Here is a 27,369-nt window from a genome sequence, read left to right on the forward strand (position 1 = left end):
TAAAACTAACTAAGAGAAATTACTTTGATCATCCCTAAATAAACCTGAACAGGCGCGACCAACTATAAGAGAGAGAGCGGCCGCGCATATCTGGGTATGGAACAGAGACCTGAAGAGGCACGCCCGCGCCCGAGAGAAGCGCGCCCACGCCACCAAGCCGCACAGCCGCGCCATAGCCGCGTGCGCCCGTGCCTCGGAACAGGGCATCCTTCTTCCCTATCATTTCGATGCTCCTCGTGCGTTCCGCTTAATGCTCTTAATAAACACGGGACCTTGTAGTTTCTAAACTCCATGTTTCCGGGTTCAACACAAGAAATCATGCCCCACAGCTTGAATGCACAGTTCAAGGACTTTAGAAACTTGCACTTCTCCATGCTTGAGCTTAAAATGGAGAGCACTAGATATCCTAATCAATGCCAAACTTGGGAAGAGGCCTCGGGAAACTTGGATACCGACCTTAACCTGAAAAATAAGGGAAAACAAGCAAATATAAGAGAAAATAACAAAATAAACCAAGAAATATATAAAGAAAGGAATCAAACTACGAAAATGCAAACTAAAAAAAATAAAGAGTAAAATTAAGGAAACGCTAAGTAAAAGAGCTATAGAATAGCATGAAATTCACCCTAAAAAGAACCAAATGAGTGCCATAAATGAAGGTCATCAAATTCCTCCGAGCTAAACTTTTGCTCGTCCTCGAGCAAAACAACGAAAGAAAGAATAAGGATGAAAGACTTATTCAAAAAGATAAAGAAGGACATAAGACGAGAATATACACTAAGATTCACTAACGTAGGAATCACGGTTGTTTTTAGCTACAACAAGTCCTTTAAACCCTAAAGTCGCCTATGAGGACGAGTGAGGTCTCGTAAAGGTTTCCTAAGAGCTTAACCTATAATTCTCCACCAACATACATGATGCAAACCACAAAAAGGAAAGTAAAAGAAAGTAAAACAAAATTGAAACCTTTACGAATTGGACTTTGCAAAATGATCGCATTTCAAATGAATAAACATCTTTCTTAAGCAAATAGGGGTATGCACGTTTCAAGATATCAAAGATTGATTGAAACATAGAGTATGCTAAGAATATAGAACTAGTTATCACAATTCACCTTCATCCCGTTCGATCTTACAGCGTTCTTCCTATAATCTCAAATCTCCCCCTAATGAGCATCTCAATAGCTCCTCGAAGGAGCCGGAAAAGAAACACTTTTGGGGTACTCGATGTCTTGACTATGCATCCCCTCTCTTTAGGCTTCAACTCATAATGCCCTCCCTCGAAATTTGACTCAACCTCTAGGTCGAAAGGTCTTTCCCATGGTTATAACGTAAAGGGAAAAGGTTAGGGGTAGGCTAAAATTTAAAAATTTGGTGGTACACCTAGGTGATGAAGCAAAGATTGGCCAAATTTCAACACCAAACCAAGAAGTCACCAAACAAAATCAAACTAACACCCCCAAGCTTATTCAAAGCTATATCCAATAGCATATATACAAAAAAGCTTAAACTCTTCGACCCCAAGCTAAAAGGAAGCATTGTCCTCAATGCTTGAAGGGGAATGTTGCAAATCAAAATATTTTTGGAATTTCTCATTTTCAAATATTTCTTTCTTTTTTCAAATTTTTTTTTTTATTTTCAAATTTTTCAAAGCATATGTCCATGCCTCTTTAACCTAAGACGGCTTTTACAATTTTGCATTTATTAAGTCCTTGCCTTTTTTACATTTAGGATGACTTTTCCATCAATCGTTTGCCATTATTCACGAAATATTCACAAAACATAAGCTTGCTTACAGAAGGAACCAATATCCATACTTATAAACTACAAACTCCAACAACATGACCATTTGGTTCACAAAAACAAAAAATGGAACAAAAAGAAACAAAAGGTTAAAAATTCTAAAGATGTGGCCTGAAAAGAAGGGAAAAGGCTCAAATGGTTAACAAGAAGGCAAATGGAAACCCAAAGAACTTAAAGAAGAAAATTAAACCTAGAAAAAGAAAAATTACCACCCAGAAAAGATGTCTTTGTCCTCCCTAGATGGTTCGGTGTCGTGTTTGAGAATTATGAGTCAAGATTCAAGATTAGGTTTGCAATAGTCAAGGATCCATGCCGCTCATGCAAAATATGTAGAAGGCTTGAAAAAAGATGAACCTCACATGGATGTAGCAAAAACTCACTATAGGTGTCAAATTGACTATAGAAAGATACTATCAACATGCCACAAACAAGTAGAATCCGGTTTCATGATCCTCCTAGTTCTAGAACATGCTACCTTAGCATACACCTATCCTAGAGATAACCAAACATATTCTTAAACCGTGCATACCCATACCATATAAGAAGATATTCATTCAAAAGCAAAAATCGGTTGTATATAGTCCAATTCAAAAGAAAAACAAAAAGATGATAGATAAAGCCTCAAAACATACAAAAATACAAAAAGAAAGAAAAGTAAAAGATAAGAAAAGAGAAAAAAAAAACCATAGATTAAGGAAAGGAAGGAAAATAAAGGATGGAACGAATATGCAAGTAAAACATGTCATTCCCAATCGACAAACAAGTGATTAAATGACAACATCGCCAATGATCCTAAACACTCAACGTGTTAAAAGCATCCATCCTCAAACCATTCAACTTTCCCTAAAACTAATCCTAAACTATGCATCCAAGAAAATTAAAGAGAAATAAAGAAAAATGAAAAAGAGCTTACCGGGTATTCCAAGCAATGCAAAAGAGTAAGAAAGAAAGCAAACGCAAACCGTCAGGATACTCCAAGAGCAATTGCTAGGATAATAAACCAAGAGAGAAAAATAAAGCTATATACAGATACAAAATTGTTAGTAAATTCCATACAAAATCAAACAGCATCATAGGTGATAGAAATAATCAGAGCAGCAGAGACAGAAAATTAGAGAGCAAAAAGAGAAAAATCAGCCAATAAGAGAACAATCAATCATCAGGAAGACAGAAATCAAGAACTAGATCATCAATATATCATCAACAACAAAAATCAAAAGACAGATAACAAAACCAAGAAGCATTAGGAGAATACTATCACAAGGAACATACATCAGCATAAATCATCAGCAGAGAAAAACACCAGGTGTGAGATAAAGCCAAAGTGAACTATAGAAGCAAAGGGGAGACAAAAGAAGCGAAACAGACATAAGAATATTCCCCCAAGATAAAAATGAGCTACCCCCCCCTAAAGCTGAAACCAAGGTCCAAGCTGGAAAAGAAACAAAAGAAAAGCACACAAGCATAAAAGGGAGGGTAGCTAATAAGGTATCACTCGACACTATTGTAAGGGGTAGAATGTGCACTCCCCTCAGTAACATAACTAGAAACCTTGCTAGAAACATCATCCATGAGCATAGGGCCCTTACCCTTCAACTCCTCGCCTTCTCGGATCTATCCCTAGCAAAGAAGAGGGACCAATCATCAAGGACCGGCTCGCCCGATAACCCCCAACGGCAAAAAGTCTCAAGAGAGGGAAAAGGGTTAGGGTTTGTCGGAATGAACAATAGCCCAGAACTCCTTCTCCGTTGTTATGTAATTCCGTTAAGCTCCATTTAGAGTCTTGGACATATAATAAATCTCATGAGTTTCTTATCAACTCTTTGACCTAAAACTCCTCCAATAGCCGTATCACTTGCATCACACATTAACTCAATTGGAAAATCCCACCTTGGTGCTTGAACAATTAGAGTGGAGATTAGAGCTTTCTTCAACTTATTGAATGCCTCCAAACACTTGTCATCGAATACAAACTCGCATCCTTTTGAAGAAGATCATTGAGGGGCTTTGCAATGAGTGAAAAATCTTTAATTAATCTTCTATAGAACCCGGCATGGCCTAAAAATGATCTCACACCTTTCACATTGACTGGAGGTTGCAACTTTTCGATAACCTCAATCTTCGCCTTGTCAACCTCTATGCCCTTGTGGGAAATTTTGTGCCCAAGGACTATTCCTTCTTCAACCATGAGATGACATTTTTCCCAATTTAACACCAAGTTCACTTTATCACATCTTGCCAAATATTTTTCAAGATTTTCAAGGCATGCTTTAAAGGAAACTTCACATACGGAAAAATCATCCATAAACACCTCCATCTCCTCCTCCAACATATCTTCAAAGATACTCATCATACACCGTTGGAAAGTGGTAGGAGCATTGCAAAGGCCGAATGGCATTCTCCTATAGGCAAAGGTACCATAGGAATAAGTAAAAGTAGTTTTCTCTTTGTCATCGGGGTGAATAGGAATTCGAAAAAATCCCGAGTAACCATCAAGTAAACAATAGTACTTGTGCCTCGTTAGTCTTTCAAGCATTTGATCAATGAAAGGAAGGGGGAAGTGATTTTTCGTAGTGGATGTGTTTAGACGTCTATAGTCTATACACACCAACCAACCGGTGACCGTACTTGTTGGAATAAGCTCACCTTTTTCATTCTTGACGACGGTCATGTCTCCCTTCCTTGGAACGACATGAACGGGTGAGACCCATCTAGAGCTTGAGATGGGGAATATGATTCCCGCATCTAAAATCTTAGTAATCTCTTTCTTCACTACCTCCCCTATTTGGGGATGTAATTTCTGTTGTCGTTCAATAGAAGGAAGGGCACCCTCCTCAAGGGTTATGTGGTGCAAACATATAGCGGGGCTTATACCTTTGAGGTCATCAATGGTATAACCCAAAGCACCTTGGTGCTTTCTCAAAACATCGCATAACGCTTGAGCTTGGCTTTTACTTAAAGATGCACTAACAATCACCGGGTAAGTAGAATTTGGGCCTAATAATTCATACCTTAGGTGTGATGGTAAAGGTTTGAGCTCTACCATAGGAACACCTTTACCTTCCTTGATCGAAGCCGCTTGCAAAGCCTCTTGGCTTGAAATTTTCATGCAAATTTGCTCATCACTTCCCTCAGTGCTTCCATCTAACAAGTTCTCATGCAAAGCCATGTCTTTGCTAGGCGCACCTATCTTTTCATTGTTCAACAAAACACACTCAAGAGGATCATTAGTAGGGAGCAAGTGCTCATGCATTGAGTGTACAAGATTATCTAAGATTTCAACTCTCATGCAATTCTGAAGAGATGAAGAATGATATTTCATACTTTTATTCAAATCAAATTCAACTCCCTCATCTCCAATTTTAAGTGAAGTCTTAGCACTTTTGACATCAATCAAAGCACCCGAAGTAGCAAGAAATGGTCTACCAAGAATAATAGGAATTGTAGAATCCTCAACTATGTCAAGGACCACAAAATCTACTGGAATGATGAACTTTCCTACCCTTAAGGGAACATATTCTACATTGCCCCTTGGGATCCTAATTGATCTATCGGCTAATTGCAAGGTAATGTTGGTAGGTAAAAGTTCTCCCTTCTCTAGTCTTTGATATACCAAGTATGGCATAATGCTAACACTAGCTCCTAAGTCACACAAGGCATTATAAATTTGAATTTTATAAATAGCACAAGGGATAGAAAAGTTTCCGGGATCCTTCAACTTGGGTGGGATTTTGTTCATTATGATTGTTCTACAATTCTCGGTCAAGTTAATCGTTTCCGTCACATCACATGTTCTTTTTCCACTAAAAATCTCTTTTTGGAACTTTGCATAACTTTGCATTTGTTCTATCACATTGGTAAAAGGAAGAGTAAAATGAAGTTGTCTAAGCATCTCTATAAATTTCCCAAATTGCTCGTCTAACTTGTGCCTATTAAACTTTTTTGGGTAATGGAACTTAGGTTTGTAAACTTCTCTTTCTCTCTCTTTCAACTTCTCAACTTGTTCCTTATTGACTTCCTCAACTAAAGTATTCTCATCTCCCTTATTCTCAATTTGGCCATTACAAGAACTATCTCTAGCATCACTCTTCTTAGAGATTTCACTCTTAAGGACCCTACCACTTCTAGTCACAATAAAATTCATAGGGCTCTTAAAATCTAAGCTTGGTGAAGTCAAAGAAGAAAGATTTGTAAATTCCTTAAACTCATTAGCCAATTGAGAAATTTGGGTGTCCAACCCCTTATGGCAAGTTAACATGTCATTAAATTTCTCATTGCTTAGGGTCATGTAGGTGTCCAACAATTTGGCTTGATTATCTATGACACCTTCCAAGAAAAACCTAGAGGAAAATGATTGATCATACAAAATATCATTATGTTATTTGGTATTCGGAATAAATCCAAATGGGGCATCTCTTAGAACATTCTATTGGAAATTTCCCCTACTTTGATTGTTCCAATTACCTCTACATTGATTTTAGCCACTATCGTGATTATGGTTACCATAACCTTGGTTATAGAACCCATATCCTTGGCTATAACTTTGACCATTATAACTATGGTTGTTAAAGCTACCACAATTCCCTTGGATTCCATGGTTTCTATAACCGCCATTTTGGCTATAATTATCATAGTTCATTTGGTTGTGATAATTCCTACTTCCAACATTCCTTTGAGCATTAAATCTAGGTCCAACATTGTTATTTGCAACTAAGTTCACATGTTCATTCTCTCTCCCAACATATCCATTACAAGGAACATTAGAGCAAATACAAGCATCATGGTCATGCATTCCACACAAATCACAAAAACCACATTCTCTAATCATGCAACAAGAAGAAGAAAGAGAGTTAGAGGAAGAAGTACCTCTCCCCTTAATTTGGGAGGAAAGAATTGGAGCTTGTGAGGTCGTTCTCTCGAGCTTATACTTGATGGAAACTACCTCCTTTCCTAAAACCGAAATTTTAGTCGACAAATTGTTGATAGCATTGAGTTGTTCCATTGAGCATCCCATTGTACTACCCTTGTTTATCAACTCCTTCTCACCATCTTACCATTCCATGTAGTTTCTAACTACATCCTCAATGATACCTACGACCTCTTCCTCGGTCTTATTCATGATTTGGCCTCCGGCTCCGGCATCTAGACTTGCTCTCCATTGAGGACTCAAACTGCCATTAAAAATTTGAATGATTAGGTAAGTGGGGATCCCATGGTGAGGACACTCACGTTTGTACTCTTTATATCTTTCCCATGCCTCATAAAGACTTTTACTAGACTTTTTCTTGAAACCATGAATCAAAGCTCTTGCCTCCGCCGTTTTCTTTTGAGAGAAGAAACGGGAAGGAATTCCTTGGTGACTTCATCCCAAGTTCTCAAAGAATTAGGCTTCACTTCCTTATCTATCCATTCTTGAGCTCTTCCAATTAGAGAAAAAGGAAATAGCTTAAGGCTTATAAATTCTTGAGCTACCTCACTCACCTTAATTGTGTTGTAATATTTCTCGAATTCCTTAAGATGATTTTGGGTGCTCTCATGCACTCCTCCACTATATTGCCGCCTTTCAATCAAAGTTATCATCGCCGGCTTGATTTCAAAGTCACTATCCGGGATCAATAATGGAGCAATCCCGCTCTCATACCAGTATGCACCCGGAGTACCCAATTCCTTCAATGTAATACTTTGAGCTTCTCCCATGATCACTTGCACACACAATCACGGCTAAAAATGTAGCCTAAAGAAGAAAATCTTTTTTTTTTGTATTTTTGCAAATAAGTTGAAATAGACTCATCAACAATAGCAATCATCTATGCCATTCCCCGGCAACGGCGCCATTTTTTATCTAGGGCGAGTCTAGGTCGTTGAAAACTAATCTACCCTCGGTCAAAACACAATTTTTAATCTCTCAACACACCCCTATACCAAGCATAATGTAATTCGAGGGTCGAACAACTAGGAATGGGAGGTGAATGCTAATGTCAAAGCTAAGATATTTCAAAGCAATGAGGTGAGGTGTATCTATTCTACCAATCAAATAATTGAAACGAAAATCAAATTTGTCAAGCACTAGGGTATGGATCCACATATACTCGTAATTAATTCAACTAACCAGGATTCGAGATGACTAAGTCAAGTGTTGCGAGGGAAAATCAATTAAGAAATCAAGAGAATATGGTAGGCTAATCTCCTAGAGGTCAAACTAGCGCCAAGTAGGAGAGACTCTAGCTATAAAACTTGCAAACCTACTCAATCGACAAATGTAAGCCACAAATAAATTTTCCATATCAATGTGAACCTACAATGCAATCTAGTATGAAAACTTAGGTTGATCACTCCTAAATTAAACACACACATGCACATAATCAATCAACCAATTTAATCACAACATCAACTCCATCAATTTCCGCCAATTAGCATAAATCAATTACTCATACATGCTTCACCATTTCCCTAGCAAGAAAACTACTCACTATTCATGGAAATCATTATCAAAACTAAACTAAACAACAACTTCATCATCATCATATTAATAAAAAAATATACCAATTTAAAATCAATCAACTTGAACAATTAACAAAGAAATTGAGATAAAAACTAAGATTGCATTAAAGTAAAGAAATCCTTAAAAACTTGCTTCAATTCAATGGAGAAACGCACTTGGAATCATCAATCTCTAATCATCAATCAAGAACTTCTCTCTCTACAAACTAGAGTTCCCCTCTCTAAAAATCTAATCTAATTCTGTTCTAATTTCTGAAAAATTGAACTCTCTCTAAAAATAGAAGGAACATAGAAATTAGTTAGATCAACCCCGAATAAACCCAAACAGGCGCGACCAATTATAAGAGAAAGCGTAGCCGCGCAAATCTTGGTACGGAACAGAGTCCTGAACAGGCGCGCTTGCGCCCGAGAGAAGCGCGCCCATTGCCAACAGGCCGCGCGCCTGCGCCTTGGAACAGGGTAGCCTTCTTCCCTATCATTCAGATGCTCCTTGTGCGTTCCACTTAATGCTCTTGTTAAACACGAGGCCTTGTAGTTTCTAAACTCCATGTTTGCGGGTTCAACACAAGAAGTTAAGGCCCCCACGGCTTGAATGCACAGCTCAAGGACTTTAGGAACTTGCACTTTTCCATGCTTGAGCTTCAAATAAAGGGCACTAGACATCCTAATCAATGCCAAACTTGGGGAGAGGCCTCGGGAAACTAGGAAACCGACCTTAACCTGAAAAATAAAGGAAAACAAGCAAATAAAGAGAAAATATTAAAATAAACCAAGAAATGCATGAATAAAGGAATCAAACTAAGAAAATGCAAACTAAAAGAAATAAAGAGTAAAATTAAGGAAAAGCTAAGTAAAAGAGCTATAGAATAGCATAAAATTCACCCTATAAAGAACCAAATGAGTGTCATAAATGAAAGTCATCAGCTGCTTTTAGCCTTACTTCCGGCAGGAAGTCTAGCTCCTTCAGCATGCGCTTTTGATTTCCCTGTGGCTCATAGTGTTCTATCCTCAGGCTGGGAATTCACACTTCCACTGGGACAACTACGTCAGCCCCACAAGCTAGAGTGAAAGGGATTTTTCCGATAGATTCTTTTTTAGTGGTTCTATTTGCCCATAACACCTCTGGGACAAAATCAGCCCATAAGCCTTTGTGCTCCTCCAGCTTTCCTTGCGGGGCTGTTAAGATCAGCTTGTTTGCCGCTTTGGCTTGGCCATTACTCATCAGTGGACAGACTGAGTCACTTGCATATTTGGTGCCCATGTCCTCCAGGTAATCCTTGATGGTGTCATAGTCGAATTGGCATCCGTTGTCAAAGACTATACACTGCGGCACCCTTAACCTTGTGATGATGTTTCTCCATACGAACATCCTCACTTGGGTTGCCTTTATGTATTTAGTGTGCTCGGCCTCTATCCACTGGGTAAAATAGTCGATTGGCACTATGAGGAACTTCCTACCCGCTAACCTAGTGGTGAAGGGTCCCAATATGTCCATCCCCCACTGAGCTAACGAGATCGGGCTGAGGATTGGGGTCAGATCATTTGCTGGCTTGTTTATTACTAGGGAATATTTTTGGCACTTGTCAGACTTTTTCACATATTCAAGTGCATCTTGCGTCAGAGTTGGCTAGTATGCACCCATTTTGAGAACTTCTACTCCTAGTGTCTATCCACCGATGTGGTTGGCAAATTTTTTAGAGTGTGCCTCTTCCATGATTTTCTCCTGCTCCCACTCTAGGATACACCTTAGCGGTGGTTTTCAAAAGCCCTTCTTGTTGAGCTCCACATTCATCACCACGTACCAGTTAGCGTCTTTCGTCACTTTCTTAGCTTGCACTTCATGGTCCGTTAGTGAGCCATGAACTTTGTTTGCCATTATGTTTGTGAACCAAACTCGTTGCTGCCCAATACAATTCACCTGCTCCTTTTCAGCGATACTGCTTTCCTCCAGGACTTCCATCATCACCGTCCTTGTGAGGCTCTACAAGGTGGAACTCGGTAACTTTGATACCGCGTCAGCTTGGGAGTTTCCCGCTCTAGGGACTAAGTCTATCTGGAAGTGGACTAGCTGAGCTGCCAACTCCTTTCCCTTGGTTAAATACTTCAGCATTGTGGATTCCCTATAATCATAATCCCTCTTAAGTTAACTGGCTACAAGCTGAGAGTAAGTCTACAGATGGACTTTCTTGGCCTCGGCTGCGATACTCATACGCAGGCCTGCCAAAGTTGCCTCGTACTCTACCTCGGTGTTTGATGCCTTGAATTTTAACTTAATGGCATACTCAAATACATTTCCTTCTTAGGATGTCATTATGATCCCTGCTCCGCTCCCACTTTGAGCTGATGATCAATCTACCTCCACCTTCTAGATTCATACATCATCTTCTTTCTCCTCGTACGAGGCTTCCACGATGAAGTCTACTAGGGCTTGCGCTTTGATAGCTGCCCTAGGTTTGACCTTGAACTCATACTCTGAGAGCTCAATGGCCCACTTCAAGAGTCTTCCTTACCCGTCCATATTTAGTAATGCTTTCTCTAGTGGGTGATTTGTGAGCATTTGTATTATGTGCGCGTCAAACTATGGTTTCAACTTCCTTGCTGTAGTTACCACTACAAAAGCCAACTTCTCCACCAATGGGTACCTTTGCTCGGCCTTAGTCAGCACGTGGCTCACAAAGTATATTGGTCTTTATTGCTTTTGTCTTTCTACCGGGAGAACAGTTGCAATTGTTTTAATTGACCCAGAAATGTACAACTGTAATTTTTCATTCAGCTTCGGGCTGATTATTGTTGGGAGCTTAGTTAGATGCTCCTTAATGCCTTAAAAGGCTTCTTTCTTCTGCGGCTCCCTACTTAAATTCCCTGTTCCCTTTCAGCAGCTAGTAGAATGGTAAAGCTTTGTCGCCTGACTTGCTGATGAACCTGGTCAGTACGACTATTCTGGCTGTCAGCCGCATGATGTCCTCAATGCACTTAGGCTCGGGTAAGCTCAGGACTACATAAACCTTCTCCGGATTTGCATCTATCCCTCTCTCGCTGATTAGGAAGTCTATGAATTTTCCCAAGCTTACCCCAAAGACACATTTCTTCGGTTTAAGTTTGATGTTATAATTGTTTATGGTGGCAATTGTTTCCTCCAAATCCATGATATGCCCTGCATGTGTGACGCTCTTAACAATTGAGTCGTCCACGTATACCTCAACATTCTTACCCTTCTGGTGCATGAACACTCTATCCATTGTCTTCTGAAAAGTAGCTCCAGCATTCTTCAACCTCAAGGGCATAGCTATGTAATTATACACTCCCTCCCTGTGGTGTGAAAAATGATTTGATGGTATCATGAGAAGGCATCCATGAAGCTTAACAGGGCAAGCCCGCTGGTTGAATCTACCAGCGGATCGATTTGCGGCAGCGGGTAACAGTCTTTTGGGAATGCTTTGTTCAGATCTGTGAAATCAACACACATCCTCCACTGACCATTTTCCTTCTTCACCATGACCGCGTTGGCTAGAAAATCCGGGTAATCGCAGGGCACAATAAATCCGGCTTCCAGGAGTTTTTCCACTTCTTCCTGGATTGCCTGATTTTTCTTCATGGAGAAGCTTCTTTTCTTCTGCCTTAGTAGCTTAACATCTTCGTTAACACTCAGACTGTGGACTATGACTGCAAGATCAATTCCAGGCTTCTTATATGCTGAAAATGCAATTCTATGAGGTGCACCCCCACTCCAGGATCAATGTCCTTTCCAATTTTTACTGTTATTGAAGGATCACCTTCTGTGAGCTCGACTGTAACATGTTTGGGATGGTTATTGCCTCCTTGTTGAATCTGGTGATAAACTCTAACAAGGGCTCATCTTTCCCCTAACTAGTGACATCAACTCAGTCGTCATCTTAGTTCGATCTACCAAGGTGATAAAATGCTCCATAAACATCCTTTTCCGCTGATTATATGAGTACACGCAACCCTTGGGAATGGCTCTATGCCAATCCGTTGCCAGCCCCTTTAGAGTTGGCGGGAATGCTTTGAACCATACTGAGTCCGTATTGGTGTAGAGCACCATGTTGTTCTCAAAAGTCGAGATATGATTCTTAAGTGTGTGTAGTTCCGTTGTACCAGCAGCTTGGCATCTTTATCTTCCCCATTAGTTCCACCAGAATCTCCCGGCAAAATGGGGAATCATCTAGAATAACCTAGATTCGTGCTTGCATTTCCCTATCCAAGCTCGGTCCCCGCACATAGGCTAGTGACCTGATGTAGGCGACTCGTCTCTCCAGGCTGCCCTTAGCCTGGGTTATTTCTTTCACGCTCCATTCTCGGGTTTAAATTCTTAGCTTCTATCTCCAAAACGTTCTTCTCTAGTTGGATGAGCTCTTTCTACTTGGGAGTGAGAGTTGATGTTGTTGCCTTCTTCAACTCTGGTTATGTAGCTGCTGCTATTGGTGACGAGCTTGCTCCCTTACCAAATTAGCAAGGACTGCTGTCCTCGCGGCCAACTGCTTCTTACTACACTTAGAGAGGTTTTGCAGAATGGTTGACATGTTTACGGGCTGCGGTTTTTGGGCTATGGGTGCTGAAACAATGGGTTCATTATTTGCGCATGTCAATGGCATACCGTATTTGAAAATGGAACTAGATTCTACCTCATCGACTGTGTTCGACGTTGCTTTTTCTGCAACAGAAGTCTATCTAATGGGGTTGGATTTTTATGAGATGGTGGATTTGGATTTCTCAGCGGATCCTTTGAGATCGATGGTTGATGGCACTGTTTTTAATGGTGTTTGGTTGGCGTCATTGACCTTGGGTATGGGTGTTTGCACAACTTCCTTCCCGACCATGGTGGTTTGTAAACTAGTCCCTAACTTAGTTTGTGAACCTTAGGTTAGATGATCCTTCCCCTCCTTCTAGCGCAAATTGTTCAAGGTATGGATCCAAGGGTTCTGCTGGATGACCTGGGCCCCGTCGACAACCTACACATGGCAACACACATAAACTGTTCTCGGGGGTGGCTCGAGGAACCCCCCCTCCAATTCCTAAGTTAGAGAATGTTTAGAGATAGAAAGTGTACTTAGAGAGATATAGAGAGTGTAATAACTTTTGTGTCTAACCTCTTTTCCGTTTTACTTTGCCCTCTATTTATAGGTGTACGATCTCCTTTGTGGAGAGTTTGACCTGGTCAGCTCCACGGGCAGACTCCATCGGCCTGATGAGCCCCTCACAGTTGTTCTCTCGGCTATGAGTGCGCACCCTAGGGAGCTGGGCGATAGTTCAGCGGGAGCTATCCTATACAGTAACAACCTCCCATTCCTAGTGGTTCGACCCTTGACTTAACCTTATACTAGTTATAAGGGTGTGTTGAGTAATATAAATTTTGTTTAGCCTAGGGAATATTAGTCCAACGACCTAGTCTCAACCCGTTGTCAGGGGTCTTTTTGGAAGTTAGAAATCTTTGTCCGCAACCCCGACGTTTTCCCAAGAGGAATGAACCTCCCAATGCAAGGAATGCCGAAGTCACATCGTTCCATGTGTTAAATGAGTTTAGAGGCAACCTATCAATCCAATCACTAGCCTTACCCGTTAAAGAGAATTTCAATATGCTTCAGAGAATGTACTCTAGAGTCACCCCATTTTCCTTCACAATGCTACAATACCGCGTGAATTGCTTAAGATGTGAAATGGTTTCTTTATAATTTGCCTGGAGAATTGATGACCCTTAATCAAGTGATAAGGGCGGGCCATATCTCAAAATTAATAACTTCGATAGCGGGAGTAGTGATCCTACTTGCTTCTTGATAAAGAGGAGGGGCACCAAACTCTCTCAGAGTTTTGTTCGGAAGAGCCATTTTAAATTGGTGTAGAGGTGGAGAAGTTAGAGAATTTATCCTTGGTGACTCTACAGGAGTGGTGTCTCTACTAGGCTTACTAGAACTATAGTGATCAGACTCAAATACCAGTTGTAGCTCGCTTGATGTAGTACCACCAGCTATCGCCCTCTTTTCTCTTCAATTTGCCCTTACCACTTTTTGAAGATCAAGGTTCAATGGCATAAGAGGAAGTTCTCTTTTGCTGCGTTTGGGCATAAAACAAAGAAGACTAGATGGGAGATTAGTAGGTTATTCAAAGAAAAAAAAGAAAAATAAAGCTATACAAATGAACTTGTCTCACATATTTCATAAGTAACTCAATGCCTAACGCCATTCCCCGGCAACGGCGCAATCTTGGTAGAGGGATAATCGGTTGTTTGACAATCACCCTAAAACCATAAAATATTTCTACCCAAACTAACCTAAGACTAGTCTAGGGTATGTAGAGGATCGCATCCACAGGAAATCGGTTAAGAACACCAAGAGTATAAAACGGTTGTAATCTAATTTGGTCACAAATTGGTGGTTTTGATTAAATAACTACTATGGAGACAAATAGTAGGGGGAAATGGGAATTAACACCAACCAAACCAACAGACTAAAACAATAGGCAAGCATGAACTTAAATTAGGTGATAGAAAGGGCACTCAACATTGCCTTCTTTCGAAGCCACAACACTAAACATTCCTAAACCAAACTCAACTAACAAGATAGGCCAACCATGTCTTAATGATGGGGAGTAGATTACTAACTCGCATCTGTCTTTCGATCGGTCCAAGAAAGTATTAAATCACAAGCAATTGGGATTTCTCACCTAATTGTTGCAACTAAGACTACTACATCATCCAAACAAGGAACCATAAGCAAGCGGAATTCAGCATAATCATATAAGAAAAGGCACACAAAAAGACTCCATATCTCAATGCAAGCATAGAATTTACTACATGACCAATAAGTGGCCATCCAATTACACATGCAATTAACCAATTCTTTAACAATCAATCATTAACCCAAAATGAACATGCAAGCACAAACAACAATCAACCCATGGCTTTGTTAGGTCTTCACTTAACCCCTAGCTAATTAACTACTCACTAATAATGGTAAAGAACATCATAACAACGAATTCTAATTCTAACATTAACTTTACAAGTTATGAAAAGTAATAATAACACGGCAGATTGAACATGCAACAACAATTAAACAAGATTAAGGGAGAAATTAGCAATTTAAAGTAAATAAAAACAAAAAATAAAGAACAAGAGATAGAGGAAAGAGATTACTAATGAAGCTTCATAGTTGAGGAAAATGTTGAATTCAAGAGAACAAACTTCAATTAATTTTCTACAATGATTGAGTTAAGAGGATCTAAACTAATTAATGAGAGTTCTAAGAAATTAAGGGCTAAGAAGACTAAAAAAGATTAAGGTTCAGAAAAATGAAACAAAGGGCCATATTTAAACACACCAAAAATTACATCGTAAAATCCGTCAAAAATAAGGCTTCAAAACAGGATGAGCACCCGCTCTATCAATTAGGAGCGTCCGCTCCGTCCCTCTCTTACGCGCCCGCTCATAACTGCAAGGGATGGAAGAATTTTGAAATTAAGGGAGGAGTGCCCGCTCCTCCTTAGGTGCACGCCCGCTCCTTGTAATGCAGGGGGTAGGCAGTTTGTGTGCTGGGATTAGCAGTGGTCGCTCCTATCAAGGAGCACACCCGCTCCTGCCTGGTAAATGCTCTCTAAAGAAGGTCTTCATGTTCATGCAACTAAACCAGCTTCTCATTACATCTACAAACACGATCACACACATAAAAAGAAACGGGAAGGCCAAAAGATGTAAATTAGCATAAAAGAAGTTAGAAAAAGGGAAAAAAGTAGGTGAAAGAGTACAAACTCGTGATTAAAATGCCATGATAACTGGACAAATAAAACACTTATCACCCAAAGGCGCGCCCAGCCGGGCGGGGCTGAAGAGTGTAGGATGCTGTACTTGCGCCTGACCGTGTGCGTGAGAAGACTTGATGAAGAAGAGGCGTGCTCGACCGGGCGGTGTGGCACCAGACCGGGCGGTGTCTTTGGAAGTTAATTAAGCCTTATATTTAGTTCGTTTATGTTTAAGATTTTCGAGTTTAATATAAATCCTTTATTGATAAGTAATTTTATTACCTTTTTCTCTTAGCTTTCTCTCTCTACTTAGTTTTCAGATTAGTTTTCTCTCATTGTTTTTCTCTCTAAAACTCTACAACCTTGTTCTTCATACACTATTTTCCATTTATTTTGGTAACGATTTCTTCTCTATTATTTTTAATAATTTAATTAATTTATTTCATCATGTCTTTGTTTTGATTAGTTTGGATTTAATTATTTGTGAGTAGTTTTCTTTTTAGGGGTTTTGAGGATCCATAAATAATATGAAGGTGTAGACACCTACTTTGGGCCTTTTGTCATGAAAGGAAGTGCGATGATGTAACAAAAATCCGTTCTTCATGTTAGATCAAAATTGAAATGTTTAAGGACTATGAAAATAATTATGAAGTAAGTTCAAATTTGAGACCAATTTATCTTAGAGCCTTGTACGATTACTAATTAGGCCTTAAACATGTTCATACATGTTTAAACTTGATTAATAACATACCCAAATGCGACAAATGCAATGATTGGATTCAATGGAACCTACAACGTTGAAAAACATAGTCAAACAGATGAATTAAACATCTAATTCCCATGCAAGGCCTATACATATGGATAACCCCTTCAAAGAAATTTTTAACGATATATTATAAGCCCAATTCCAAGCCAAAACGAAGATGTTATGATCAAAACACTAAATTGGGCCCTAAAACCGACACCCTTTCACTCAAACCGCCATAACTTTTGATCCATAACATATTTAACTCAATTTTAACGGCATTTGAAACTGGACATTCAGAGCTTTCCAATGATATCTCACACACCTTAATCCGACTATGCAATCAAAAGTAATGGAAGTTTTTAAAACGCGTTTTCATATAAGGCAAACCGTAAACTAGCGCAAATCAATAAGTTGCGCGCACCTGGTGCACGCAACTCATTTAGATCCGCGCGGCACCCAGTGCAACTCAGAGAGTTGCGCGTGCCACCTGACGTCGCGGCTCTAAAACCCTAAACCTAGATCCCTACGCTCATAAATAGGGGTCTTCGTTCAGCATTACGGGGACTGGAAATTCAGAATAAAAAACCCTAGTATTCTCAAAACCCTAATCTCTCTACTTCTCTTACTATCATACTACTTTTTCTTCTATTTTCCAAAATACTTTCCCACACTAATTGAATCCATTGAAATTGTTGGAGGTACGAAAAAGAAAGAAAGTTCATAAACACATTAAACGGAGATTTAACATAAAAGATGAACGGTTAGTTTCCTGAGCACTTAGATAAATAAGTTTTCCTTTATTGTTTAAATAACTTTAACTGAATAAATAGTGTTGTTTGATCACCTTAAACAAACTTTTAATTAATTATTTCACATAGTATTATTTTGTTAATCAAGACTAGAATTTGAATACTTAATTGTTGTTTTCTCACTTAAGACAAGGCGAATATTGTTTATTTATTGTTCTTTAACGAATATTGATTAAATAACAATAACGACTTTTGCAATGTAATTACTACATAATTAATGCGTTTAAATAAAATCAACTAATTTAATTTAAGGTATCACGTTGCATACATTGTTTGGTGCTGAAATTGCGAAAAAGGAAGAGCTAGTAGAGGCCGCACTAGGGCTAGAATAGTGATTCCTCCCTAAAAGGAGCGTTATTTTAGTATCCTCGCTCCCGAACTCATTTCTGGTTTATGTAGACCAATTTAGGCATGGGTAAACTTACGATTCTTGTTAATTATCCCATGAACACAACATGGGAGAAAACCATGAACGAGGTTCATGAGTTTTACTAAAACCCATTGGCGACTCCCTACTTGTTTCTTATAAAAAAAGCGTGATGACAAGATCAATTCTAATTCAAGGTCACCCAAGCAGTCAGGAATTCAAATCCTACTTTACCTTAACAAGTGTAAAGTCCTAGGCTTTTAAAGGGCTAATGGGAATCTAAGGAAGGATCCTCTTACGATGGGAACACCCTCTTTACAGTGGCGACTCCACTGGGGACTTAGAGGTTACAAGATTAGTTCGTAGTTTTGATTCAAGGTTTCCAACACTAGGATGCCTATGGATTGTAACGAGAACTAACTTGGATAATCTCTAGTTAGAGAGCGAGACTCGAACGCATAATATCTTCCTTTTTTACAAAAGTAAAATTCAAACAAGCAACATTGCATCATGCATAATCACAACATAGTTTAACCATTGGGGATTCCCTCATTGACTAGGGGTTATCAACACTAGGCTTCTATCCCAAAATCAATAGCAATCATCCCACCCATATTGCCAACAAAATGTTGGGAGGGCTATTTCGTGGGTCAACACGTTGAGTGATTGATTCGTGCATCGTCCTATGGTACCTTTGGACACCCAAGCCTTGACCTTAGAATTACATTGTATGGTTTGACGGTTCCTTTTATGTGAATGTCCCCCTACTAATAATAGGGAACATGTTTTATTGTTTACAAGGACTCTCGGAGAGCGAGATTGTGAAAATGCATGACCGTACTAAGATGTATTTTAGAAATCATTTGCTTATTGCAGTCAAACTCAGATTTTGAGAAACCCTTTTGGACGTAACAGGGATGACGAACAATGTTACCCTATAGTTCATGAAGATACATGAAGAGACATAGGAAAGGGGCTATACACTAAATGCTAACTTGTTCGGAAGGACAAGCGGGAGATTGAAAGGAATGGTGTCCTTCGAACAAGTGTAATATTATGATAGTGGGTTCAGAATTGTTAGAAAGCTAATATATTCAGTAAGTTCAAGTGATCGGAATTCCTTGGTTGAGGCTGCTTTCGATTAGTTTTTTAATGTATAATTAATATTACAGCTTAATCTTGACTGAACCTGTCGGGTCACACCCAAGCAATTAACAAATCAACTTAACAATGACAGCAAAATTAATAAAAAATCAACAATGACTAAAATACCCCGAGCATCGGAACCCCGAGTGCTAGTGGATTAAGCAAGCTAGCAGCCCGCACCATGTGCGAGGCTTGCTAGCAAGCAACGTCTAGCAGCCCGCACATAATGCGTGGCTTTCTGGCACGCTGCAGCTAGCAGCCCGCACATGTGTGAGGCGTGCTAGCAGCAGGCTTCGCCAATAGCAGCCCGCACATGTGTACGTGTGCGTGCTGGTGACAAGGGGAAGACTAGGTCGTTATCTAATCATTCCTCGGTCAAACTAAATTTATAAACAATTAACAAACCTAATACGAGAATAGAGGCAAGTCAAGGGTCGAACCCAAAGGAACTGTAATGTTCAAGCACTTTTAATTATGCCCTTAAGCTAGGTCGAAGACGAAGGTAAGGGAGAATACTAACAACTAACAAAACAAGTAACCAAAGAAATAAAACACTAGGAACGGGGATCAACAAGTAATCATGTCAATTGCAACAACTTGGGAAGAGCATGCCAATCAAAGGTTGTGAGGACTAATGATAAGAGCAATCAATAGGAATCAAACAGCTATCTCCTAATTGTTAAGCTAGGTTTCACTATGAATAACAAACTAAGAGAATCATAATCAAAACCAATCGATAATTGCAATTCCTAAATCAATTGTTCATGTCATTAGCAATTACAATGCAATCTAGCATAATTCTCAAGGCCTAATTGAATTACACACATGAAAACCTTCATTAATCACTTTAATCTCAACAATCAATCAACACAATTTCCAAATTAATCACAATTAATCAATCATACAAGTTTCACCCAATTCCTAGCCAAACAACTACTCAAGAATTATCATCTATCAACTAACAACTATGGAAATCAAGAATAAACAAAATATCAAGAACAATTACACTAATCAAGCATCAAACATCAAAATCAATCCAAACAAACATGAAATTAAACAAAGCAATAAGGTGAGATAGAGTTAAGAATGCTCATTGATAATAGAGAAGATCTTGAACACAATAGTCACCCTTGTATCTTCAATTTCTCAATCACCATTGAAATCCTTCACTTTCTCTCTCTAAAACTACTCCTAATCTAGCCAAATCTAGAGAGAGAATCTCTCAACCTAAAAGAGAAAAATATTCTAAGACTAAGAATTATGTGAACGAATGATAATAAAAACCCCCAAAAACAATATATAAACAAAAGGAGAAAAGAAACTTAAAATCGTACAAGACCCAGAACTCCGCGCCCTTGGAGAAATTGGCTGCGCCCGCGGACACCCTAAAAGCCGCGCCCGCAAGGCCAAGGCCTGCGCCAGCGGGGAGCCCGCGGCCAGCCCGCAGAGAGTTACTACCCAAAATGGCATAAATGGGTTACGGCAGATTTGCAGGGCCAACTTTGGAAGGCTGTAACTCACGATCTAGGAATTTTATGAAGGCGTGAAACCTATCATTGGAAAGCTCTTCAAGTCTAGTTTCCAACCCAACTTGAATAACCCAACAATGCACAAAGGTCCTTTTTGACACTTTGTAAGCCTTCATTTTCCTTTGTTTTTTTGGATTGGCTTGACTTGCGTGGTTGGCTTCCCTAACTTGGCACCGTTAAATTCCTTGAATGCACTTGAGCTCCCTCCTTGATGATTAAATCCCGGGAAGCTCGACACACCTACAAAACAAGTCAAACAAACAGAGAAGCGAGGGAAAAAGCCAAGAAATGAATAAAAGAATAAGAAAACCACTTAAAGCACACATTTCTTTAAACTAACACACAAACACGCCAATCAAGCATTATTCCTTAAATACACGACATAAACGACTAAAAACAAGCATAGAAATATAAAGAAAACATAGCCTAAAGGTGCCATAAATGACACAGATCAGCTGGCTGAAATGGCTGACAGCAAGCAGCCCGTGTGTGCGGGGCTTGGCTGGGCCGAGTAGCTAGGGCCGTGTGATTGGGGAAGCATGTGAGGGAGGGTTCAAGTTTGAAGGAAAAGTGGGACAAGGAGACGAAGGAGTGGGGAGCAAGTATGGTCCCATCCTCTCCAAGTGGTCCTCACTTCCCTTTGCATGTATTAATGACACTTATAGATTTATCATTAGTTTGCTTATTTATTTTATTTTAGCTTTAAAATAAATTATGGAATTTCATGCACCCACATTGATGGGATATAAATTCCCACTCTCACTCTTCCCTATAAATACCTACCTTGTGTTTTTTGTTAGAGTGCTTGAGTAGGAGTTCAATAGAGCATTGCATTTGCCAAAACTCTTAAACTCATATAATACTCGGGTTTTGTTCGGACCTCGCTAACCTCGAGGTAACGAACCTAAAAGTTTGTAGTTGTTTATGCGGGTGGATCTCCGTCGGAGGCTCTTTTATTTTCAAGGCTAAGCTTCTCAAGTAAGAGCCCAATTTATAGGGCAAAGGACACGACAAAGGTAAATTTCCTATTCTGCCCTTTTCTTTTTATTTATGCATTAGTGATATTATTTATTGCGAGCGTGATCCTTGGCTCGGGTTTTTTCCAAGGTGTGTGGGACTCACTAACAACAACAGCGGTATCGGAGCCCCGCTCGTTTATTTTTAATTATCATATTTTTCAAAGGTATTTTTATGACTTAATTTTTCTAGTTTTAAGTTACTAATTAGATTAGTAGCTCGTACTATCCATTTAACCTCGTATTAGAGCTGACTTCATCTCCCAAACCCAGATTTCGCCCTAAAAATAGTGAATTTTTGGTGCAAAAGGCGTTCAGGAAATGGTTTTACCCTTTTAAGACTTGATTTTTGCCAAAAAACGACTAGAAATGCATTTTTCGAGGGGTTTTTCGTTTTTACGAAAACTTTTAGGTCTTTCTAACCTTGAAAATTAATTGCATATTTTTGGTGGTTATGTAATTGGTTCAATACATATTTTATATGCACTTTTAAACCTCTTTAGGCATGATTACTTGGTGGTAATTTGTGTTTAAAAGCTTGATTTTATTTTTTCACATAATTGCAAATTAATTGCATTAAGTGTGAAATTTTTGTTTTTGAGGCTTCTAAAGTGCTAAAGATTCAATATTTAATTGTGCTAAGTGATTGAAACTTTAAAAGCTACGAAATTCCATGATGTTTATGATGAACTTTGTTGTTTTAATCATTTTTGGTTGATTGGAAACATAAAGTTTCAAACTTTGTGATAGAAATTTGTTTATCTTCATATTGGAAGATATAATTTTCAAGGATTCACAAGTGTTAGTAGTTGGATTTTTTCATTTGAACATTAAAGTTCATATTTTTACAACTCCCTCTTACTTTGTCAAAATCTCAAGATTAATTTAAATTGATTAAATTAATAATGAAAAATTGCTTTATTTATTTTGTTGCACCAAGTTAAACCAATTTAATTAAAGAATAGTTCTTGGGAATTATTTTGCTTAAATGCACCTTGATAAATTTTATTTTATGTTGGACTTGTTAAAATTTTTAATTTTTTCTCATTGAATTAGTTCTAAAATTAATTTATAATTAATTACTACCTCCGCTTCGAGTTACTCGCAACACTTTTCAAAAATGGATGCTTCACATTACTCGCAACAAAATTTTTTCTTTCCTATTTTAGTAAGTTTTACCCTACAAATTGACATATTTACCCTTACTTTATTTTTTTAAAACCAACTTATTACTACTAATCTGTTTTATTTACAATTAAACTTAGATTAATTTATTTAACCATTCCCACCATATTTACCCAATTTATTTAAAACTTTACAAATTCCCAACTACTTCCTTCAATGAATTAGCATTCAATTGAAGTTGGGTGTGGTTGAACGAATTGAATTCTGGAATTGAATGTTCCAGAAATCAAACCCCACCCTAGTTCTTCATATACCCATCTCTCTCTCTCTATCTCTATCTTTCTCTCTCTCTCCCAACGCTCTGTCTCTCTCTAATTCTACTCTGTTTTCTCCTTTCTCTCTCCTCAATTCTTCGTATTCTTCCCTGTCTGTCTCTTTTTCTCTGTAAAAATGGCTTCCTCTGACGAAGAGAACCCAGATCTGATGGGCTACGAGTCCCTTTCTGCTGCTACTAAAAGATCCAACCCTCGTCCTTCTTTTGCTACCACCTACATCCCCCGTCGGGGATCTGGTGTGATGAAACCCCTTCGCCGCGCTTCTGTTATTGCTCGGCGAAAAATCAGGGGTGCTAAATTGGCCGAGTTATCAAGCGACGAGGAGGAGAAAGTAAAGCTTGCTTCTGGATCTAAAAGGCCCGCTCCAACTACCACTGTTGTTGATCTGGACCCTGTACCTATCTCCGTGGTTCTTCTTGTAGAAAAACCTGCCGGAGATGCTGTCTCCGTCGCCGTTGTACCTACTGCTGGGGTTCCAAACACCGGATCTGAGACTGGGGAGTCTGAACCCGTTGAATTAACTGCTGAGGAGGTTCTCCGCCCACCTTAGTCTCACCCCATGTTGGCTGTGGTGGAAGATGCCCCTACTTCTGGTGCTAAGCGCATACGGTCTGGGCTACCTGCTGGTTTGGAGCCTGATGATGTCTACTTGACTTATCACCAGATCTACTATCCCCAGTTCTCCAACCCCCATAACTAAATGGGCAGTGTAATCTCTTAAACCCTAAAGTTTAATTTTTTTTGGCAATTAATTTAATTGTTTTAGTTAATTGCATCAACTTGTGGGTGGTAATTGGTTATGTATGTTGTTTGAGTCCTTTTTTGTGATATGATAGTTGGTTGGACTTCAATTGTTATACTCTTGTTTTACTTGGTTGTAATGCAATATTTGGTTTGGATTGTTGATTAATTTGGCTGTGTTGGTTAATTTGGAATGTTGGCTGTGTTGCTTAATTTGGATTGTTGGCTGTGTTGGTTAATTTGGATATTTGGCTTTGTTAGTTAATTTGGATTGTTGGCTATGTTGGTTAATTTGGATATTTGGCTTTGTTGGTTGATTTGGATTGTTGGTTGTGTTGGTTGATTTGGATTGTTGGCTGTGTTGGTTAACTTGGATTGTTGGCTGTGTTGGTTAATCAACTTGTTGGCTGTGTTGGTTAATTTGGATTGTTAGCTGTGTTGGCTCTTGGGGTAGTTGGATGTGTTGGTTCATTGGGGGTTGTTAACTGTGTTGGATCATTAGAGTAGTTGTCTCTGTTGGTTATTCACTTACTTGCCTGTGTTGGCTTTGTTGGTTGAATCTCTACTTGGATGTGCTATAGTTGTTGATGCCTTATTTGTATATGTATGTGTATTGGCATATCAGTCCCCCTCTAGGCCCCTTAGATGCAATGAGTCCCAAATTGTGTATTGCATCAGTGACACTTAGTTCTCCAAATGATGAAGGGACTCAACTAATAGCTCATTGTTCAGTGTGGAGGCTCTAGTGACTTCATTTGAGGTTGCTGTTGAGGTGCCCACTGTCAAGATTGCTTTGAGTGAAAAACACCCTATCTGATGGAATTCTTTTGCATTTTCATTCAGTCAAAAACATGTGAAGCTTACAAAAGTTGGTTGAATCTAGATTTTTAGGGAAAGACTAATACTGAATGGATTGTATTACCCTAAACAGACCTAAATCCAACACATTTAAGTCTGGACTTTGTGCGGGTTGGTAAACAAACTCAATGTTGAACCCATTTGCATGACATGCTTCTGTGAATTCTGTATCCTTAGGGACTTGGTGAGGCCTAGCATTATCCCACTGTATAAGGATATCCTTTGGTAGCTGGGGGGGCCATTTCTCATGTATAGCTGGAATGACATGGTTGAGTAGCATGTCTCTTATAGCATCCTTGTTTACAGACTGGACAACCTTAGTTTCCAAAGTTCCCTTGGCTCTGTTCTTGCTTGTCTTCTTTGCTATGTCATACTTGACAAAAGGAAACAACCCAAACTTTCCATCATGCAAAAGATTTTTGTTTTCATCATATAGTGGCTTTCCAACCATGCCCATGAACATAGCCTTCAATTTAAACCTCCTAGACTGTTGAACTCTGTATGGGTTGTCTTCATTTGATAGCAAATAAAATGTTCTTGTTTCTAGGTTCAAGTAGAACCACTTTTCATCAATATGAATTGTGTGCTTCATATCTCTGAAAGTTGGGTTCCCAACAGCTGGAACAGGGTGAACATAGCTTAACACCCACTTTGGTCTTGCTATTTTGTGATTGTCTGTCAGTGCTGGGTGATAGCTTGATGTGTGTGTTCTAAGTCTGCATTGTTTCTTTAATCTGTGTAACACTGAGGAAGAAACATGAAGGGCAGCAGCATAGCTTCTTTCAGTGGTCCTCTTATACAGAGGAACAGACACTAACCACTCATCATAATATTGTTTGGGTTTAAGCCTAGTCTGTCCTAATTTTTTGGTCCTCACATCAATTGTAGTCCCCTCCCCTAAATGTTTTTTAATTACCTGGAACCATCTAGTTGTTGTTTATATGTGAACATTGTGTTTTCTGGCCATTTTAGATAAAAATCCAAAAGGTAATGAGTCTCCTTCCATGTTCACAAAAATTTCATCAACTAGTTGTCTCTTTTCTTCCAAAGTGAGTTCTCTGTTTGGCCTTCTGGCATGACCTTCTTGAGTTGGAGTCCCTTCTGTCTCTGTTTGTGTCTCATCAACATCTGCATCATACCCACCATCTGCTTGTTCATCATTCTATTGCTCTTGTTCCATTTCTGATTCATATTGCCCTGAGTCATGAAGTCCCATGCTGTAGTAGTCCCATTGCTGATGTTCATCTTCATACATTTGATGCATGCAAAAGAAAATCAGATTCAAAGAATTTTATGAGTCCCCTTGGTTTATTTTCAGAGCAAGTGAAGGTGATGAAGTGGTGGTTGTGGGTTTTTTTTGCGGTCTTCAGTGGAGCCTAATTTAGTAAATATGGATGCTGCATCAACTAACTCAGCACTTAGAATTAGGATTTTTAACAACTAATGTTAGTTCAAATGTAATTTATCTAGGGCTGCCTGTATTTTGTGAACTTGATTACTTTTGGTTTCTGTGGTTTTTGTCAAACTGAATTTATCACCCCCCCCCCACCCAAATAAACCCCTCTGAAATGAATGTGAAAAAAGATGGGTTTATTAGGAGGGGTGACCTCTTTATAAAGAGGTCCTTTTGATTGAAAAAATTGAAAAATTTGAATTTGGGTGACCATTTAAATTTTCGTGCAAAATTTGGGAGGGAAAAACTAAAATCCCAAAAGTAGTGGGAAACTACTTAGCAATTCAGACATAAAATGGGGGTGGGGGGGGGGGAAACCCCACTAAAAAGATTCCCCCCACATGCTAAGAAAAAGTTAATAAGGGACCACTTCCTTTCCCTCCAATTTATCTCTCCTAATACTACCCCCACCCCTTAATTAAACACACTCCAATCTTTTACCTCGGCCTCCGCAAACTTGTACTTTGTTGCAAGTAACTCGAAGCGGAGGTAGTATATGTCACACAAAATTAGGATCGAAAATCCCAAGGCTTTGGCACGCAAAACGAGGCAAAGCCCCCCATTGGCCAGCCGGGCTGCATAGCAGCTTGCATGTGGCTGCCAAAGGGGTTGCTCAACGGTGCGTGCAGCTATGGGCATGGCTAAAGCACCCAACAATAGCAGCACAGCAGCAGCATATAGTTGTGTGTGTGCGTGCATGTGTGCGTGCACAGCAGCAGCACATAGTTGTGTGCGTGCGTGCCTGTGTGTGTGCACAGCAGCAGCACATAGCTGTGTGCGTAGCGTAACACATAGCTTCTATGGTGTAGCTATGGTGCGGCTATGGTGGAGCAGTGGTGCACGAGCATTTGGTGCTTGGTGCGATGAGGCAAGCAGCCTTAGTGCGTGTGCCTCGCACCAGGCAACCCGTAGCAACATTACTAGGTTAAGCCTAGCTAGTGCTACAGAGGGTGGTCGAGGCACATGCACTAAGCTGCATTATCCGAGTTACTAGATGACTTTGGAATTATATGGCATGCGCCACTTGAGTGTGGTTGGCTTTGTGCTTGCTTGTTTGCCGTTTTATTTATTTTAATTAATCTTGTTTATTTTAAATATAATTTTTGAGGCTAGGCCTCGGTTTTAAGCGGCATTGGAAAAATTTATTTTGACAAATTTTGGGTTCTACCGGCTTAATTAATTGGATTAAT

General features: G+C 39.4%; 2 protein-coding genes and 1 non-coding gene across 3 annotated transcripts; 1 reads left to right on the forward strand and 2 right to left on the reverse strand.

Moving 5' to 3' along the window:
* Nucleotides 1–7,009: 7,009 nt before the first annotated feature.
* On the forward strand, nucleotides 7,010–7,115 carry LOC145629659 (small nucleolar RNA R71). Its single transcript, XR_014111818.1, has one exon. It is a non-coding gene; the product is annotated as a small nucleolar RNA R71 (small nucleolar RNA).
* Nucleotides 7,116–9,324: 2,209 nt separating this feature from the next.
* Nucleotides 9,325–10,263, reverse strand: LOC145627881 (uncharacterized). The gene is made up of 2 exons (XM_081680224.1): nucleotides 10,106–10,263; nucleotides 9,325–9,769 (listed from the first exon to the last, which is right to left on the reverse strand). Exons 1-2 carry the CDS (start codon nucleotides 10,261–10,263, stop codon nucleotides 9,325–9,327), a joined length of 603 nt encoding a protein of 200 aa, XP_081536350.1.
* Nucleotides 10,264–24,766: 14,503 nt separating this feature from the next.
* Nucleotides 24,767–25,971, reverse strand: LOC145627882 (uncharacterized). The gene is made up of 2 exons (XM_081680226.1): nucleotides 25,807–25,971; nucleotides 24,767–25,642 (listed from the first exon to the last, which is right to left on the reverse strand). The coding sequence occupies exons 1-2, from the start codon at nucleotides 25,969–25,971 to the stop codon at nucleotides 24,767–24,769; spliced, it is 1,041 nt and encodes a 346-aa protein (XP_081536352.1).
* Between the last annotated feature and the right edge of the window lie 1,398 nt (nucleotides 25,972–27,369).

This window comes from Chenopodium album, chromosome 4 (assembly GCF_948465745.1).
Source record: "Chenopodium album chromosome 4, dcCheAlbu1.1, whole genome shotgun sequence".
Taxonomy (NCBI): domain Eukaryota; kingdom Viridiplantae; phylum Streptophyta; class Magnoliopsida; order Caryophyllales; family Amaranthaceae; genus Chenopodium; species Chenopodium album.